The sequence below is a fragment of the Lytechinus pictus genome, chromosome 1, assembly GCF_037042905.1.
Source record: "Lytechinus pictus isolate F3 Inbred chromosome 1, Lp3.0, whole genome shotgun sequence".
Lineage (NCBI taxonomy): Eukaryota > Metazoa > Echinodermata > Echinoidea > Temnopleuroida > Toxopneustidae > Lytechinus > Lytechinus pictus.
This window is the reverse complement of record NC_087245.1, coordinates 32,424,774-32,442,918: the sequence shown is the minus strand read 5'-3', so window position 1 is coordinate 32,442,918 and position 18,145 is coordinate 32,424,774. Positions and strand designations below refer to the sequence as shown.

The 18,145-nt window shown below is 37.8% G+C and overlaps 1 protein-coding gene across 4 annotated transcripts; it reads right to left on the bottom strand.

Annotated features, from left to right (window-relative positions):
- Nucleotides 1–10,439: 10,439 nt before the first annotated feature.
- LOC135154389 (actin, cytoskeletal 2) lies at nucleotides 10,440–17,152 on the bottom strand. Of its 4 annotated transcripts, none has more exons than XM_064100529.1 (5): nucleotides 17,047–17,152; nucleotides 15,463–15,742; nucleotides 12,674–13,062; nucleotides 12,200–12,446; nucleotides 10,440–11,918 (listed from the first exon to the last, which is right to left on the bottom strand). In XM_064100529.1, exons 3-5 carry the CDS (start codon nucleotides 13,037–13,039, stop codon nucleotides 11,401–11,403), a joined length of 1,131 nt encoding a protein of 376 aa, XP_063956599.1. In that variant the 5' UTR covers nucleotides 13,040–13,062; nucleotides 15,463–15,742; nucleotides 17,047–17,152; the 3' UTR covers nucleotides 10,440–11,400. The 4 variants fall into 4 exon arrangements, with proteins under 4 accessions (XP_063956599.1, XP_063956603.1, XP_063956610.1 ...); XM_064100533.1 differs by having other exon boundaries at nucleotides 15,463–15,726; nucleotides 17,047–17,134; XM_064100540.1 differs by lacking the exon at nucleotides 17,047–17,152 and adding an exon at nucleotides 16,864–17,018.
- Between the last annotated feature and the right edge of the window lie 993 nt (nucleotides 17,153–18,145).

Sequence of the window (18,145 nt, the reverse complement as noted above, 5' to 3'; positions counted from 1 at the left end):
TAAATTTACCAAAAAATGTAGAGAGGTAATTTCTAAAAACTGTTAAAGGTTCCAACCAACACCGAGGAAATTTCGATCAGAGAAACCCTCGGCAAATATATACCCTGGGTATGAGAATCGCAGTCATATTTATGACGTCATCAAACTTCTGAGTAATGCTGGGACAAACTGAGAAAAAAAAACAATCCAGAGCTACCCTGGATGGGAGAAATGCAGTCATATTCATGACATCACAATTGCTTCCGAATGAACCTGAAACAGAATACTGTGACCCCCGCCGATCCACCTCCCAAGAATTCTGTTCGACACTCGCGTTTATCATCCCATCTCGCGTATCTCCGAGATGTGATATCAGAAGTATGATAACTCATAAAACGGTTCTTTTCAGTTCATTGCCCATCGCTAGGGATAGCAGATATCAGAAAATAGACTTAGAATTACCTTTTAGCTGCATTCCAATAATTGAGAAAGAGAAATAGGATGACGTTGCACTCCATATAAATCGCAAAAATGATTGTTGAGTAAGTTGAGTCGCGTACCTTTTATTTGTCACTGTTTCTTAAACTGAAATTGCATCACATTGCATGCATGTGATTAACATTCAATATAGAATACAATTATAGCAAACCGGTAATTTGTCACTTGCGAATTTCCGGAATAATATACGTGTATTGTTATAAGAGTGTTAAGGTCTTTTATTTTCTATTATTGTCTATCGTGATCCTGACTCTAAAAGACATAGACACCGAGAAGAAAAAGCTGAGCGGAATCTGTTAAAGAAGAATTACATTTTGACTGAGGAGATTGTGATGTGCCTATATGATCTGCAAATGATTGCTTTTCCGTGAAAAGTATTTGTAAAGTCATGGGCCATATGCCCCTTTTGAAATACTTTTTGTGATATTTCTTTTTGCAACATCACTTTAGCACGTATATGCATATTTCAAATATATCTCATCAAGGATATCATAATTATCATGTTTTATGATGTCAACCATGGGCTGCGATTTCGTTGGATTTTGGTCCCGGGTGGTGGGGGAGACGACCCACTCCTCACATAAGCTGCTGTACACAATTCGAAACTCGAGGGGGTAAACGTCCCCCCACCCCCCCTCCCCGATCTACGCCCATGATCTCAACCTACCCAATATGTCATATCTCTATCTCTCTTTACATAAATTATCAGTGGCGTAATGGGCCAACAAATTTGAGGGGGCCATACATGGCGTATGGGGCAAAATTTCTTAAAGGCTGCGAGCGAGTAAAAATTTAAATTTTTAAATACTTTTTTTTTCAAATATATTACATAATATTCAGAGAATAATATTATATTTCACCCTTTTTTGTTTCTTTTATTTTCGTTTTTTTTTCTTGGTTGTGAATTTTTGGAGCGGGGGGTCCATATCCCCATCTGTACGCCAATGTATAAAAGCCGAAAAAAAACCATTAAAATCCTTTCTCCTATTTTTAAGAGAAAATTTGCCAAGGCCGCGCGTGACTAAGCCACACTGAACGAAAAAGGTTGACAGGTTCACATAATTTGACTGATCCTCTCATGAACTTCAAGTCACCTCCAGTCATAGCGATCACTCAATCAAACAAGACACCCATATTATCAAACCCCAAAACAAAAGATAATAAAAGATGAGAACAGATACTGTGCTGAAGTGAAAATTTTCATCAAAATTTCATTAGGCTACCGGAATGGATATTTTTTGGAAGCGCGTGTGCGAGATCCCCTTGGAATACGTCACCCCGTGAAAATAGCTTTCCTTCCATCTTGTCCTGACGCAAGTGAAGATTTTAATGATTATGATTGATAAAATGGAATCATTGACGAGAACTTTGCAGGTAGATAAAAATACAATTTAGGTCTTGAATCATATCTGGTAAAATGATCTCAGTTTAATGCACGTCATGTTTAATTATGAGTATTAGAATCAAGGAGGAGAAGGTTAATCAGGGGCACAACTGGCACGTTCGCCCACTTGACTCAAAGTTGTACCTGGACCTATTCTGTATTTAAAGGGATGGTCCAGGCTGGAGATTTTTATATCTTAATAAATAGAGTAAAATTCACAGAGCAAAATGCTGAAAATTTCATCAAAATCGGATAACAAATAACAAAGTTATTGAATTTTAAAGATTTGCATTATTCCGGTGAAACAGTTCTAGGCATGTCTTTATGAATATTCATTAGGTGGGCTGATGATGTCATATCCCCACTTGTTCTTTTGTATTTTATTATATGAAATTAGGTTTATTCAAAAAATTTCTATCAAGAACTAAAACAATTGGATTGACAACTGATTAAGTACATCGGCTATTTATTGCTGCAACTTATTTCATCATCATGGAGACACATCATTTATACATTTATGAAAAATGAAACAATTATGATTTCATGTAATAACTTAAAAAAGAGAAAAGTGGGGATGTGACATCATCAGCCCATCTAATAAATATTCATGAAGACATGCCTAGAACTGTTCCGCCGGAATAATGCAAATCTATAAAATTCAATAAATTCGTTATTTGTTATCCGATTTTGATTAAATTTTCAGCATTTTGCTCTGTGAATTTTATTTCATTTATTTAGATATAAACATCTTCAGCCCGGAGTATCCTTTTAATGACGTCATTTTATTCGAATGTCGATATTGTACAGAACTGACCCCTGTCAACATGAAGCGCTGAAACTTTCCGTGGGGCGACTCTTGGGACTCATGTTTATCAAGTTTTCTGATCTTTGGATAGATGGCAATCGACCTGCGTGACAGTTTACGTGCAAACCATCTCTGCAATATCTAATTAGAATATTCGGATGAACTGTTTTCTATTTTATTCGATCAGTGCCTTTTGGAAACGCGTATTTAGGAGATGAGAGGGTATCTAACTTCCCTTCAATGCCAAGTGGATACAGCCTTCCTCACCCCCTCTTTTATCTGTTTCATGTCCCATCCGTATCAGTCAAGTCTAGGAGCGATGGCCCACTTTTCTTCTCAAAGTCATCTCTAGAACTGTAACCCTAATGTAGAGCGGTCAATGACGTGTTTTATGTTTCACTTCATTTGTCTGTAACACAAAGAGCTAAAAGCAATCTTACCATCAGTGTCATATAATCTTTGCAGTCTAGTTTTAGCAGTTTTTGACTGAACTATTGATTTGCCAACTACAGTGGTGGCGAGACCCTCGAAAACCCGTTGTCCCGAAAGGGGGGGGGGGGGGTTCGTGGTTTCTCCCTCACACTCTTCGTATAACGCGTATAGGCAACAATTTTTTTTAATGTGCAGAACACTATATCTTTATTAATAGACTTACGATTGATGTAAACAGGAAGATTAAGCATATGTTGTAAAATCTACTAGAGGACCAAGTCTATAGCATCACAAAACTTCCGTCTTTAAAAACCTTAAATTAGTGTACTTGGGAGGGTCCATTAAGCCCCCCCCCCCCCCCCCTGCTCCAATTTCAAAATGTTAATAGGTCCCAGACACATGACACCAAAGATACCAATCACTTTCTCCACGAGGTTAAGAATAATGTTTTATTTTCCTCTGACCATATTATCATTGATTTGTAAATAATACAAAGAAAAGGAACAAATACCGGAACTTATTGGCAGGAACGACGTTCTTCAGTTTCACGAGCATGACTATGAGAATAATGTGCAATGTTTGCTAAACATCACCGCAACTTAATTCTGTTAATCTTTTAATGTTTTGCAATCTTATCAAATAGGTTGGTATATTGTTGCATGATGTTATATGAAGTGTATTTATTATACATGGATCGAATAATAATTGCAGAGATGATAACATTCTGATCAGGAATGTAATCTGATAATGTTGTGGGATACAATGTTATCGTCGATATCTTTCCTGTCTGAAATGTGCCCAGGGGCCCAAATCTCATATGAATCGGTACCCGGACTGACCTGGAGGCCTGTACCCCTCAGCCACCACCTTTGTTTTACCTTCTAAACGATTTACTTAAAAAATATATATATAATTTTAAGTTTAATGGTTTCCATTTTCTGTTTCTTTGATGAAAAAAAACATATCAATATTTTTGTGAGGGTTTTTTTTCAGCCAGAATTCGTGGCGAACTTTGCCATACGCTCACTTGCCATAATTGTCCAATATACAATTTATGACATTTTAAGAAGTAATAGACTTATATAGTACATAATTTATGAAAGTGGGCAAGAACTACTAACCACCTCCCTTTAGACAGATATTGCCCTCACATTTCAATTATTCAGACCAAACCGGCAGGACAACAAAGACATTTCAAAATCAACAATTCGTGTAAATGGACAACAATTATATGTTATCGAAGTTTAAATTAGTGTGCAATATTTTGCTTAAAATACATTTACAGTGGTTATAATTATGCACGCCGTCATGAATATGCAATAGGTCGGCTGATTGCGTCGTGTCCTTACTTTCCATTTACTTCTGTTATTACATTACAAAATTGTATTCACGTGTGTACGATATGTCTCCATTGTAACAAAATAAGTTACTGCAAACGGTTGTCTTGCGCACTAATTCGTAGTCAATCTTTTTTTCTTAGGACAGACTTCAAATTATGTAAATGACTTGTACTAAAACGCAAAAAAGCGTGGGGATGTGACATCATCATCTTGAGTGTTGCATTTTCATTAATACCTGCATAGAACCGTTTCACAAAAGTAATGCAAAATTTTAAAATTTCATAACTTGTTATTCCCTGACCCGATGAATTTTCAGTCTTTTGTATCTCTATCTGTTTGAATCATGTCATTTTCAGACTTGAGTATCTCTTTAATTACCAACATTTATGCTCTTACATTATTTAAAATGCTCTTTCCAAAAGTATGTATTGAAGAAACCACCCCGTCCAAAGAAATAAGTATATTGTTGACTTTCCGTGAATGAACAATTTACCATCGATCATACGTGAAAAGAAACCTGAAATAAATATCCCTTATCATTTTTTCATTAAAAAAACTGCATGATAATGAACAATAGAGGGCATTCTCACAAATTGCCAGATCCTGATCAGTGGCGAAGAAGGCAGAGATTTCAATTAGAATACGAGCATGACCAATTATATTGTATGTGTAAACACGGAGAAACGGTCATAATATGATTAATTGCTTCCCGGAACATACCATAGTCAGGCATAATTATCTTCTCATTTCCGTCTAATTTGATAATCCATTACTTCGTCTAGACAAGTGCATGTAATGTCTCGAATCGATATATTTTTCAGAGCTCCGGCATCTCTGTATCACTTTAGTAAGTAAGATGGGAATATTCATGTATAGCTTTCCAGATATTTATTTTCCTAACATGTCCTAAATTCAGCAGAACTAGAGAGATACTGATTTTAATCAAGCTAGGTCACCAAATTGAGATAATCGTTACCAAAATAAGGTTTGATTTTACGAAGTGTGGTATCAGTCCAAAGATTTTGATGGGGGTTGAATGTTCCAGCTATTTAGGCCTAGAGAAAAGATCGTTAAGAAAAAGAAATGCATTTGATGAAGTCAATTATAACTTGGTTTTCTTTATCTTGGATGGTCTGAGAAAGACCCTTTACCCCTTTTCACACACCCACCCACACACACACACACACCCTCGCTCGCACCCTCCCTCACACACACACACACACCCGTACACATAAATTCAATCCATGCACGGCATGAATGATTTTGTTTCGGTAGGATTATCCTCTTTGCATTCTTGCTATTTCCTAATAAATGAACTTGGGATGACAATCGGGGGATATTCAGCTGAAATGTCCATACGTTTTTCAGGTGTCGGGATGAGGGTGTGCGTGTGGGTGCGATTGTGTTAGGGTGCGCGCGCGCGTGTGTGTTTGCTTTATTTGAAAATCATCCCTTTTTAAAGAATTCTGGAAAGGAATATCATCACTATCGATTTCTTTCAATCCCAGATGGGGATACTTGGCCGTAAGAATTCACGGGGATTCTTTCCGAAACATGCAAATATTATTAGGCCTACAGTGACGAGAAAGCTTCTCACATTCATGACGTTAGCTAAATGATAGGAAACTTTATCAGTCGCGACGGGGACGGATTCAACAACATAGAAAATCTATTGTCAAAAGCCCTTCATACATGTATAACAACAAAACAGTCTTTGTCGAAGATTGGTGAATTAAAACAGCAGTTTCGTTCTTGACTCTGGACAAACGACATATTTGCAATTTTTCGTCAGCTCAGGATCGTGCGACGATCAGCTGTCCCAGTTCACCAAGTTTTGACAAACACCTCTCAGCTGTTCATTGTCATTTGATGGTCAATTTCAATTGATTTCCTATGTTGTAGAATGTGGAAACCCGCCTATACCACGACCACACACATCTTATCCTCTTGTAGTGTGAGAGATTGTTGATGTCGATCTATTGAGCTATCTGTTTATTTGGTCAGTTTGAATGAACCGTGACATCGGCTTGGTGACCTTAATATCCAGCTATCGAAATGTCGAGGTCGATTTCATTATAACTGATTGACGCCCCCCCCCCTTTTTTTCTATCTATTTCTATTTGACATTATCCCACTCTTGATCTTTAGTTTCTCGTGAATTTATTAAGTTTTAATATAGAAATTAAATGATCACGATAGATTTTATCTCAAGTATAAAGTTTCCTAGCCAAAAGTTACACCACTATCGTGTTATCAAGCTTTAGAAATCTTAGAATCAAAGACTTCATGTCGGTAATAATATTTATTCTTCATCACTCGCCTCGACTTCAACTGACGTCATCAGATGGCGCTTGCGAACCGATTATCAATCCATGTCTTAACGATTTGATATGGAAAGTGTTCCCGAAACGAACACGATGGATCACTTTTCGCTGGATCCTTCATCCAAATTAAACTCCCCATCCCCGCCAATATCCCAGGCAAGGAGTATTATTCAGGTATCAGCAAACAGTCAATATTGCCCGGTATGTTACATTGATTGATGGCGAGGCGTGTGTGTGTATTTGTACAAATCTTTTTGACGTCTAGGTATTTATTGAAGACGCGGTTGGCAGAACATGTCGACTGAGTCTTAAAACGACCAAATAAACGACTCGTGCTTTTAATAAACTATTGCATGTGAGATCAAAGGAAGGTGATGCATGTGACCCGCCAAATTACATGAATTCCAATTCAGCAACAGCACGAATGAAATGTGACATGACCTTGTAAAATATTGAAATAAATAACAATTTGCCTAGATAATTGACCTGTCTTTTTTAAAACAAATATCGATTATTTTAGTTTGTGCGTCGATTAGCCGACATGATACCTGGGGGGGGGGGGGGGTTCTGATTCAAAATGAGAGGGTTCTGTTGCCTTTTGACAATATTTTAGGAGAATCTCACTTTTTTCATAAAAAAATAATGTAAAAATTATAGGCCAATATGGGAAAATCCTATAGGCTGCTTTGAATATCGATTTGGACTGAAACGTTGATGAAAAGGAAGGCGATTTTGACGCTCACGCATGCGCAGGAACCATGCTCTTTATAAAAAAAAATCGTCCTTAACCAGTCCAGTTTTTTTTTCAGCTCGCGCTACGCGCTCGCTCTATTTGATTAGTGAGAAATGTATTATATTATTGAGTCACTGCAAAATGATGTCCTGAACAATTAATTAAAAGTTTCAACTCGAGCTTGCACGAATTGCTTAGTTATTTACGCATTATTCATATAAAGTGTCTAAAATGTCTAGTTTTAAGATTTTCAGCTCGTGCTTCGCATCAATTGTTTGGTTAATACATCCATCCACTTCATGGTTACAATTGCGTTTTCAAGACGAAATATGCAAATGTTCATCTCGCGCTTGGTGCTCGCAGCGATTGTTTGGTTAATCTATCAATCCTCATCGTGGTTGCAATCGAGTTTTCAGGTCGAAATGTATTTTTTTCTGCTCGCGCTTCGCGCTCACATTTTTGGATTAATGAGATAAATTATATCAATGGATCACTGCGAACTGTCTTTAACATGTCTTTTTACAGGCCAGTACATTAAACATTTCAGCTCGCGCTTCGCGCTCGCATAATATTTATTTAATATTGAGGCCACATGAAATACTTTATCTCGTTTCTAAGAATGAACATTAATAGGACTAACCCCAAAAAAATCTGATATGGGCGGCCGCGACGGGAAAATGTGAATGAAAATATCCCCCCCCCCCCTATCGATTAAAGCTGGAACTGCCTTTACATGACGAAAGAAAATGTGACTAAGGAGAATGAGGAACTTCATCATGACACATGGTCTTCGGACGTCGGTAATCGGTGCCGATACTTGTCGGTAATCAGGGCCTCCACCCCCCCCCCCCGGAAAAGTCCTAGCGACGCCCCTGCACACTGTCTTTCTAAACAAAGTGGTCTTATCTTCACTGCGTGGGCACAATGTGAACATGCTGTTACAAATGAATTTCACAGCGTTACTAGTTTCTTTCTTTCTTTATGTTTAAAGTGAATATAGAGTTGTCATTCTGACATAGTGAAGTAGTAAAATGTGTGAACCGTTTCACTGTGTGGCAACTACTCTGTGATACCAGGGAGTTGTGACACATTGTGTTCACACCGTGTTCTTATAGCTGGCTATATTAACACACTGTTAACTGTGTTTCTTTCGGGTGGGGATTTTAATTCGAGATTTAGAGAGGGCGCCACTCCATATCTTCCAACAAGACCCATTTTTATTCAAAATATAATTCGATTATCAAATGTCTGACATCTCTTGATACTTCGGTTTTCATTCAGTAATTTTTTGTTCTTTTATATTTTTATGCTTATGGAAAGTATGAAAAGAATGCACCTGCCACGATTAGGCCTTCTCTGGTCAATAGGCCTACCGCTCTTCTCCCTTTTCGCCATCACATCCATGATTTTAATAGTTTGAAATTAGACTGCACGAAGGAAAATTCAACAACACTTTTGGCGCATTCAGTGACATAAACAAAGTGACCCTCATGTTAATACCTGATCAAATTCATCTTCTCCTGATTACGTAATATATTGCAACTCATCATGATCTCATTCGGCAGCAAGGTTGTCCTCATTTTCCCCTTTCTTGTTTATAGGGGTTGTTAAATGAGTCATAAGGTCGCAAACACCTGCTGTAATTCTGTCAAACTTTTTCATTTTTATTTCTCTCTACTCTCGACTCAACAACCGTCAACATGCAAGTTTTTTGTAAGGTTGATTATAAATCACCAAAACGGGAGTATAGCTAGGCCAATCAGTATCTTGATGTGCACAAATGGCAAGTGCAATTATTTAATGACTTGATATGTGAATGGAATATTGTAAAATTTGTTCCTAATTCTCTTCATCAGTACTGCTCTTCACCTTCAGATTGCTCGTATTCCAGATACGATCGAGAAGGTGAATATTTTTTTTTATTATTCATCTTTTCCCCGATTGGTTAAAAGTTCATGTGGCATAAATCAAGTCCCCTTGCATTTTGGCCTACTCCCAGCGGTAAATTGCCAATTCGTCTACTGCCACCCCGTCACCGCACCACGTGGTCTACCTTCATTTTTACCTTCAGTAAAGTCACTAAGAGCACATACCGCCTTCGCTAGGGAATTCGATTTCAAATCACAGTTTTCGAGTGAGAGTGTGAAAGGTCCGATGATTCTAAAGAGGAATTGCAATCATCAATATGATGATTCAAGATTCACCTGTGAAAAGGCCCATAGACAGACCACATAATCTTCTCTTCACCAGTGCAGAACACTATTATCATAATCATCACTACTTGTCTTCACAAGTCACCATCACACTTCACCATCAACACCATTGATCACCGTCAACAGCAACACACTTCATCTTTCCCCAAATAAACGTGAAAATAAACCAATTTTCAAAATGGAATATAGTTGCTGTTGTGGCAAAAAATACGTTTGTAATAATTAAAATCGATTTTTTTTTTAAAAGGGGAATATAATATGATTTATTATAGGATCTATACGATAAGAGCGTAGGACTAATTTTCTTTTTAAAAGTATGAAATTCTCAATTTGTATCGTGCTAAATCAATCAGTGCCAATCACCATTTTTCATAATCAGTCATTATCGGTGCCCACCATGAAAGAATCACCGTCAAATTGACAAAACTTCCAGACCAAGTTCTCATTACGCAGTCACATTTACCAAACACACAAGATCGGTTGTTTAATACTGAACAGTCTAGATTTAGATTTGAATCTAAGTCTAATAGCTCGGTCACATTTGCTCTACGGCGGGCGTACGACGAGTCGAAAACAGCCGTTTTATCCATTTTCATTCAAACCACCTCTCTGTAGCCGGTACAAAAAATGTTCACGGCTGAATTCGACTCACCGTACGGCAGCCGTAGAGCAAATGTGACCGAGGTATAAGAGATATGAATTCAAATTCATTTCGGTGAACTTGAACAAAATTAAAATTTAATATTTGAGACTTTATTCTAAATCTAAACTGGTAACTAATCGACAGCCCATCTCCAAGTTATCCAAGTCCTCGTCATTTAGAGTAAACGCGCACACGTTGAAAGAGTCTGACATAAGCTAAACAATCCCCTTCATTATTCATACATCGCATCACTAAACTAAAATACATAAAACTATTAAAACACACGAGAAATAATGAGTACTGAATCAGTAATACTGCATACATAGTACTGCTTGGTTTTTTTTGCACTCTTATGTTGAGAAGTGCAGTTGATTTTCTTTTTTTTTTCGTATATTTTTATAGTTACAAAATATATTTAGTGTCCATATCAAACAAAAATATGCATAATCCAAGTTAAAACGCGCGTTTTTATCATTATGTATCATAGATTATTCTTTTTTTTAAGATTATAATGCAATCATAAGTTTTATCTAAAGCAATTTACTTATAAATATATATAAAGATACAAAATCGTGTGCTTTTGCAAGAATGTTATTCCGTTGTATCACGGATTGGCTCAAAGAAATTTTAGTTGAACAAAATTAGTGAACTAAAGGGAACTATTTTTTATTAAGTTAGAATAAGTTTGGATGTTGATTTTTTACCCTCATTATCAACCTCGGATCCAGAAGATAATGTCAACCTTTTCTCACAACAGTTCTCTCTCTTTACTTTTGCCCAAGTTGAGGCAGGTTCAGGACATATTTGATTTTATTTTCTTTAACAAATTGGTAAACATGGTAAAGTGGTCACCAATATGGGCAAAGAAATCGACATTATGTCGAGTGTTTGAGCAATTGATAACCATAATGGGACTATTATCGGAGATCGATAGCTAGATAATTCCTGATCAACCTAACTGTTCCAGAATTTTCCCATTTAATAAAGGTGACCCACTTTACCCACCCCGTTATTGTGCTCAACAGAAGTAAAACGAAAAGACGAGTTGTTTAGAAGCATTTCCTGTGAACGATGGATGGGCCAGACTCATCGTATTCCTGCTTGCTGATCCACATCTGTTGGAAGGTTGAGAGAGAGGCAAGGATAGAGCCTCCGATCCATACAGAATATTTCCTCTCAGGAGGAGCGATGATCTTGATCTTCATGGTTGGCGGGGCAAGAGCGCTGATCTCCCTCTGCATCCTGTCTGCGATTCCTGGGAACATGGTGGAGCCTCCAGACAGGACAGTATTGGCGTACAGATCCTTACGGATGTCAACATCGCACTTCATGATGCTGTTGTAGCAGGTCTCGTGGATGCCAGCAGATTCCATTCCAATGAAGGATGGCTGCAAGAGAGTCTCTGGGCAACGGAATCGCTCGTTGCCGATGGTGATGACCTGTCCATCGGGAAGCTCGTAGCTCTTCTCGAGGGAGGAGGATGAGGCAGCAGTCAGCATCTCCTGCTCGAAGTCAAGGGCGACGTAGCATAGCTTCTCCTTGACGTCACGAACGATTTCACGCTCAGCTATAATGGAAAAAATAGAAAAATTATATTAATTTTACTTTTAAAATGCAAACAATCTTATTTTTAACATTATTTCGATATTTTGTTAATAATATTTAGAAACTACATGCACATATGTTCTGCACATTATGCTATGCCCAATCATACAATTTTCATGTCAGTTTTGAACAAATTCAACTTGGTTGTTCTTTCCTTTTTACTTAAAAACTTATCTTCTCGCAATAAATTTCCTATTAACGTAATTTTAAGTCGAAATAAAGAGAAATTAGTTCACGTCTTACCAGTGGTTGTGAAAGTGTAGCCACGCTCGGTGAGGATCTTCATCAGGTAGTCGGTGAGATCACGTCCAGCCAAGTCCAGACGGATGATGGCATGGGGAAGGGCGTAACCCTCGTAGATGGGAACGGTGTGGGAAACGCCGTCACCAGAGTCGAAAACGATACCAGTGGTACGACCAGAGGCGTAGAGAGAAAGCACGGCCTGGATGGCGACGTACATGGCGGGTGAGTTGAAGGTCTCAAACATGATCTGCAAAAAAACAAAAGAATTGGTATGTTCCCATTAAATCGATTGTTTTCATTAGAGTTATCAAGATTTGTTTATTACCTCGATCGTTTCTTTGTTCTAAATACCTTTAATAAATCTATTGATAATTGATTGCGGTTTAACGACACTCGCTAGTACCAACTCAATTGTTACATTATTCCGCAATTTTGCCTTAAATACTGTGTCAGAAAATGACATCTTATTCTTACCTGTGTCATCTTTTCCCTGTTGGCCTTGGGGTTGAGGGGAGCCTCGGTTAGGAGGACGGGGTGCTCTTCTGGGGCAACACGGAGCTCATTGTAGAAGGTATGATGCCAGATCTTCTCCATATCGTCCCAGTTGGTGACAATACCGTGCTCGATGGGGTACTTCAGGGTGAGGATACCTCTCTTGCTCTGGGCCTCGTCTCCAACATAGCTGTCCTTCTGTCCCATACCGACCATGACACCCTGGTGACGGGGCCTACCAACGATGGATGGAAAGACAGCCCTTGGGGCATCGTCTCCGGCGAATCCGGCCTTCACCATACCGGATCCGTTGTCGATGACAAGAGCGCTAACATCGTCGTCACACATAATTGTTTGTTTTCTTTATTTCACTGAAAGAAAAAAGGAAAATATGAAAGGTTAACTCAAAAAATATAATAATCTAAATGGCAAAATCATGTACTATCATTCATTACTTCAAATTGGAAATTTAAAACAAGTTTCCCAATTTATTGGAGCAGCGATTGGAACCAGCAACTAGACGCCAATCCCAGGGACCCACGTCAGAACATGCACCGCACCCACCAGCGCTTAGCCTTTAAAACAAGGCCCTTTATTTCTGGTGATATTTATATCACATACCTACCGACTGGAAATAAAGACTATTGGCAAAAAAGGCGAGTGAGTGCGAGGATTTCGAATTCAGTCACAGGGCCTTTAAGACCCGGATTTAGATTTCTTACGTTAACCATCGTTTCCGAATCCGAATCGCTACCTGATCTGAGCGTATTGCTCGCATCAGTGAACCCTGTATAAGCCTGTGCCACAGAAGCGAAATCGGTCCCATGACGTCGTAGACACTGACGGTGTGGATTGGCGCATCGGCATTCATACATTCACGTCTTCACCAGAATCCAAAAGGCCTCACGACTAAAGTCGTTCACTCTCGCGCTCACTCGGGTATCTCTAATTCTCCTCGTCTGCCGCTAATCTCGTCTCAGTCGGGGTCTCAGCCTTTGTTTGACGAGGAATAGAGCCAAGTCGTGAAGCCTTGTCAAAAGGCTAACCAGCGCCACTGATCTGAATACTATATGGGTGGGCGGTGAAGCGTCGCGGACTGAAGCCATCAGTGTCCGCCATCTTGGGACCATCAACACAGCGGAATAGGCCGTTTATTTTTTACGTAGTGAACGGGCTTGCAATGCCTTTTTCCGTGTTTTTGGCTTTTAGCTTGGCAGAAAATAAAACCCGATATCATTTTGACAAGGCTATATGCCCCTCCTCCATACGCATATCTTTTATTGCTCAAATAGTTATGAATCTTTTTTATAGAAGCCTTAATTTATGAGCCCGTTTTACTGTATTTATTATAGGGTTATCGCTCCCTTCTTTCTTCCCCTGCTCTTCACTTCATTTGTTAATTTTCAGATCAGTGACCAGCGCCCGCCTACGCACAACGAACAGGTTGCTCGCGCATGAGCGCTATTACATTGAGCATGCGTGTTTGAATGATTCTCATGCCACGCCCCTTATCTGGCTGGGCACCGTTGAATCGTGGACCATGGTTGAATGACCTCTTTGGAAAAACCACTTATGCGTGCAAAATAATGCGGGGATCCGCCTTCCAACCTAGCTTCCTACTACCCAGGAAGGGATCCAGGGAAAACGGTTTTGCAATATGTAGACTTGTAACGGTTGAAAAGATGGGTGCGCTTTTGTTGTTGCCTCTGCCTCCAACATAATTAGCGAATTATAATCCTGAAGGAATTTATATCTAGAAAAGCTTTTGATGTTATCTAAGCCTACATTGAATGAATATGGGAATGACTAAATAACAATGTCTAACACAAACCTAGGGCCAAAGATCTTAGACCTACTAATCGTTATTAGTGAATTACATATAATTGTCATGCATCATACACAGTACATATATCGTCGGCTTCAAAAGTACAAGACGAAAATGAGGTGCGATCAAACCAGCTGAAGGTAATATAAACTTGGATGCAACACAATTGATTTAAATTTCAATAAATTTTATAAATGATTCGTTCGAAAATTATAAAATTATATATGACACAGTCGTAGATAAATCGTCAAACATTAAATCTTCAATGTTTCTACAAGTACACTAAGTGATAAAGCTACAGAACGCAGCCACACAAGTGCCACACCCTATTCTACAATCCGGAAGTAACATTTACATCCATATATTTCCGCAATTTTGTATCTTCCCACAAAGATTGAATAAAAAATCTCACTTATTCAGGTTTGCGATTGAAAATTCAACAAATTTATTTAAAAAAAAACGATCTCAAAACACAATCCGGACTTTGGCAGAAGCGGCAAACCTTCGGATGGTTGAGCGCGTAGAAGCGTGCACAGTGATACGCAATTGAGGAGGCGTGGCACATTCTTGTTCGCATCGAACGGGTACATGGGTGTGTCCCCACATGACGTGCAAAAACCGAGCAAAGACATGAAAGATCTAGCTCAAATAAGACAGGCATGTCGATCATTAACTTATAATACATTTCTTACAGACATACGTATACAATATATTTTCAAAAAGTACAGATTTAAGCAATGGCATACATGACTGATAGAAAACTTCTACGATAACCGTCGCTGATAAAGTGTGAGGCATTGGAGCCAAATATCGAAGTAACAATATCCATGTAAGGAATAACCACTGACTTGCGTTGACAATCAACTTGCCCTATGCGTGCGATGTGAGTAAAATAACATCCCCTAATAGAGCTAAGGAAATGGTAGGAAATTCTCACAAGACTTACCGAAAAGAGAGAGAGAGAATAGGTTACACCACCTGTGTGTTTGCTGGTTCGAAGTTGAAATGATGCTCAGATGAAGAAAAAGCAGCAAACAAGTATTGTAATAAAGATCACAAATTTGGACGCATCGTACGCCTCGGCGCATTAATCGCCTCAGAAAAATACCCGGCATTTTTCTCCCTTGAATGCATCACTGATCTGAAAACTATCAGATCAGTGCAGTGGAATGCATTCGTACAAGTGGCCGATTTAAAGGGATGGTCCGGGCTGAAAATATTTATATCTAGATAAATAAAGTAAATTCGCAGAGCAAAATGCTGAAAATTTCATCAAAATCGGATAGCAAATAACGAAGTGATTGAATTTTAAATTTTATCAATAATTATTTTGTGAAAACAGTTATATGCACATCGTCATGAATATTCATTAGGTGGGCTGATGATGTCATATCCCCACTTTCCCTTTTCCTATGTTATTACATGAAATTCATAATTTTTTCACTTTTTTCATACACGCGTAAATGATGTGTCTCCATTATGATGAAATAAGTTGCGGCAATAAATAACTAATTCACTTAATCGGTTGTCAATCCAATTGTTTTAGTTCTTGGTAGAAAATTTTTGAATAAACCTAATTTCATATAATAAAATACAAAAAAAGAAGTGGGGATATGACATCATTAGCCCACCTAATGAATATTCATGAAGGCATGCCTAAAACTGTTTCACCGGAATAATTGAATTTATTACCAAATATCACTGTCAGGTACAATTACATGGAATAGTACATCACATATAAACAAAACATTTGGTAATTGGAGCTAACATAATAGCAAGATGCTAATCGAGGTTAGCCCCAAATAATGTCATTATCATAATTAAAACAATAATTTTAACTAAATCTCAATATTGTACATCAAATTCAGTACTTTTTCAACTTATTACTATTGCAGAAAATTGCGATCATTTTTAGTGAACATATCACTATTTACAAGAAAAAATATCTTAATTATTCACAAAATCTTTATATAGAATTATTTGTTTTCAGGCAGTATTTACCATTCCAAATTAATTATAATCTTCCAGTATCATAAGTTTTATAATGTAAATCTTTAAAATTCAATAACTGTGTTATTTATTTTCTGATTTTGATCAAATTTTGATCATTTTGCTCTTTGAATTTTACTCTATTTATTGAGATATAAGAGGCCGGGGCGAACATCAGGGCATTTTTTAATCTCGAGCCCGAGCAACTGACCGGCCGATGAAAACTATGCGCTAGCAAACCGTACAGTAGCAAGGCGTTTTGAGCGTGCCTACAATTATTTGACCGCCATTTCTTGAAATATATGATTTTATGCAAAGTCGTTATTCTGTAATAAAAGGTTCAGGTGATGATGAAGACTTAATATTTTGCCGATATTATCGATATCAAACAATGTCGCAGACTTGGAAGACAGAATTGCCATCGTGAAACGGAAAGCGCTAATTTGTCGCCAATCTTCCTATCTCGGAAGAATGGTCCTAGGACGTTCCTACGTATCGCTCATCTCGTCATGCAACAGGCCCCTGGATAAGCTGGTCCTACCTGGTATTTTGTTTTCAGACCTATCTGACCATTTCCCCATTTTCGAATTTTCAACGAACTCTTTTCCACCACGGTACCACACCCATTTGAATAATAAACGTTAAACACCAAATAGACTTTAAGTCATTGTGTGAAGATTTAGCATCTGATCCTCTGTGAACCATATCCAATCTCAGCGTAACTTACGATACTTTTATTGAGGGTTTGAAAGATATTATTTCCAAGCATTCAAGGATATCATCCCGTAAAGATAGAATAAGAGCACCCCAAAAACCCTGGATTACAAAAGGCATTCTTAAATCCATTTGTAGGAAGGAACGCTTATGTAAGCTGTATTCAAAACTGAAAACCCATAACATAAAAAAATTCACATCCTATAAAAACAAACTTATTCATATTATACGTGTCTCTAAAAACTATTTTGCTGCAAAACTCAAATCGAATTGTCATGACTTAAAGGAAACTTGGAAAATACTGAACAGCCTGCTCGGTAAAGAAAGATCGAAGCTTCATTCATCCGTAAAGATGGCATGTGGCTCACTGAACAGAAATCAATTGCGAATGCTTTTAACTCTTGTTTTTTGTTAAAGCTTGTTGTTTTGATAATCCGAGGTCCATTGGATATTTTCGTGATTATTAAAAACCAGTGAAACTCATTCTTTTCTTCTTTCACATATACAGACAGAAACGAAATTTTGAAGTTATCTTGCTCTTTAAAGAATAAACATTCATGTGGGGTTGATGAGATATGTCACCATATCTTGTAAAAAAAAATGATTAATAGTTGAACCTTTACCCCATGTGTTTGATTAATCCTTTCAATCTGGAATGTTTCCATAATCAATGAGTGTTTCAAGAGTTATACCCCCATTAAAAAAGGGTGTCAAAAACGATTTATCAAACTATCGTCCAATATCATTGCTGTCGACCTTTTCCAAGATTCTAGAAAAATTGATGTACAATCGATTATTTACTTTCCTCAATAAACATTCAATTATTTTTCTGAGGAATTTGGATTTAGAAAATGTTATTTTGCAAAGTCAGCTTTGTTTTTGCTTCTGAACTTCTGTAGAAATTTTACGAAAAGAAAGAGATAGCT

Bases quoted from the DNA above. Each gene is read 5' to 3' on its own strand.
- LOC135154389 (XM_064100529.1), bottom strand. From the start codon at position 13,039: ATGTGTGACGACGATGTTAGCGCTCTTGTCATCGACAACGGATCCGGT. The intron at 12,447-12,673 runs GTAAGAATAAGA...GTTTTTTTGCAG, and splicing joins ACAGGGAAAAGATGACACAG to ATCATGTTTGAGACCTTCAA. The intron at 11,919-12,199 runs GTAAGACGTGAA...TTTCCATTATAG, and splicing joins CTACACTTTCACAACCACTG to CTGAGCGTGAAATCGTTCGT.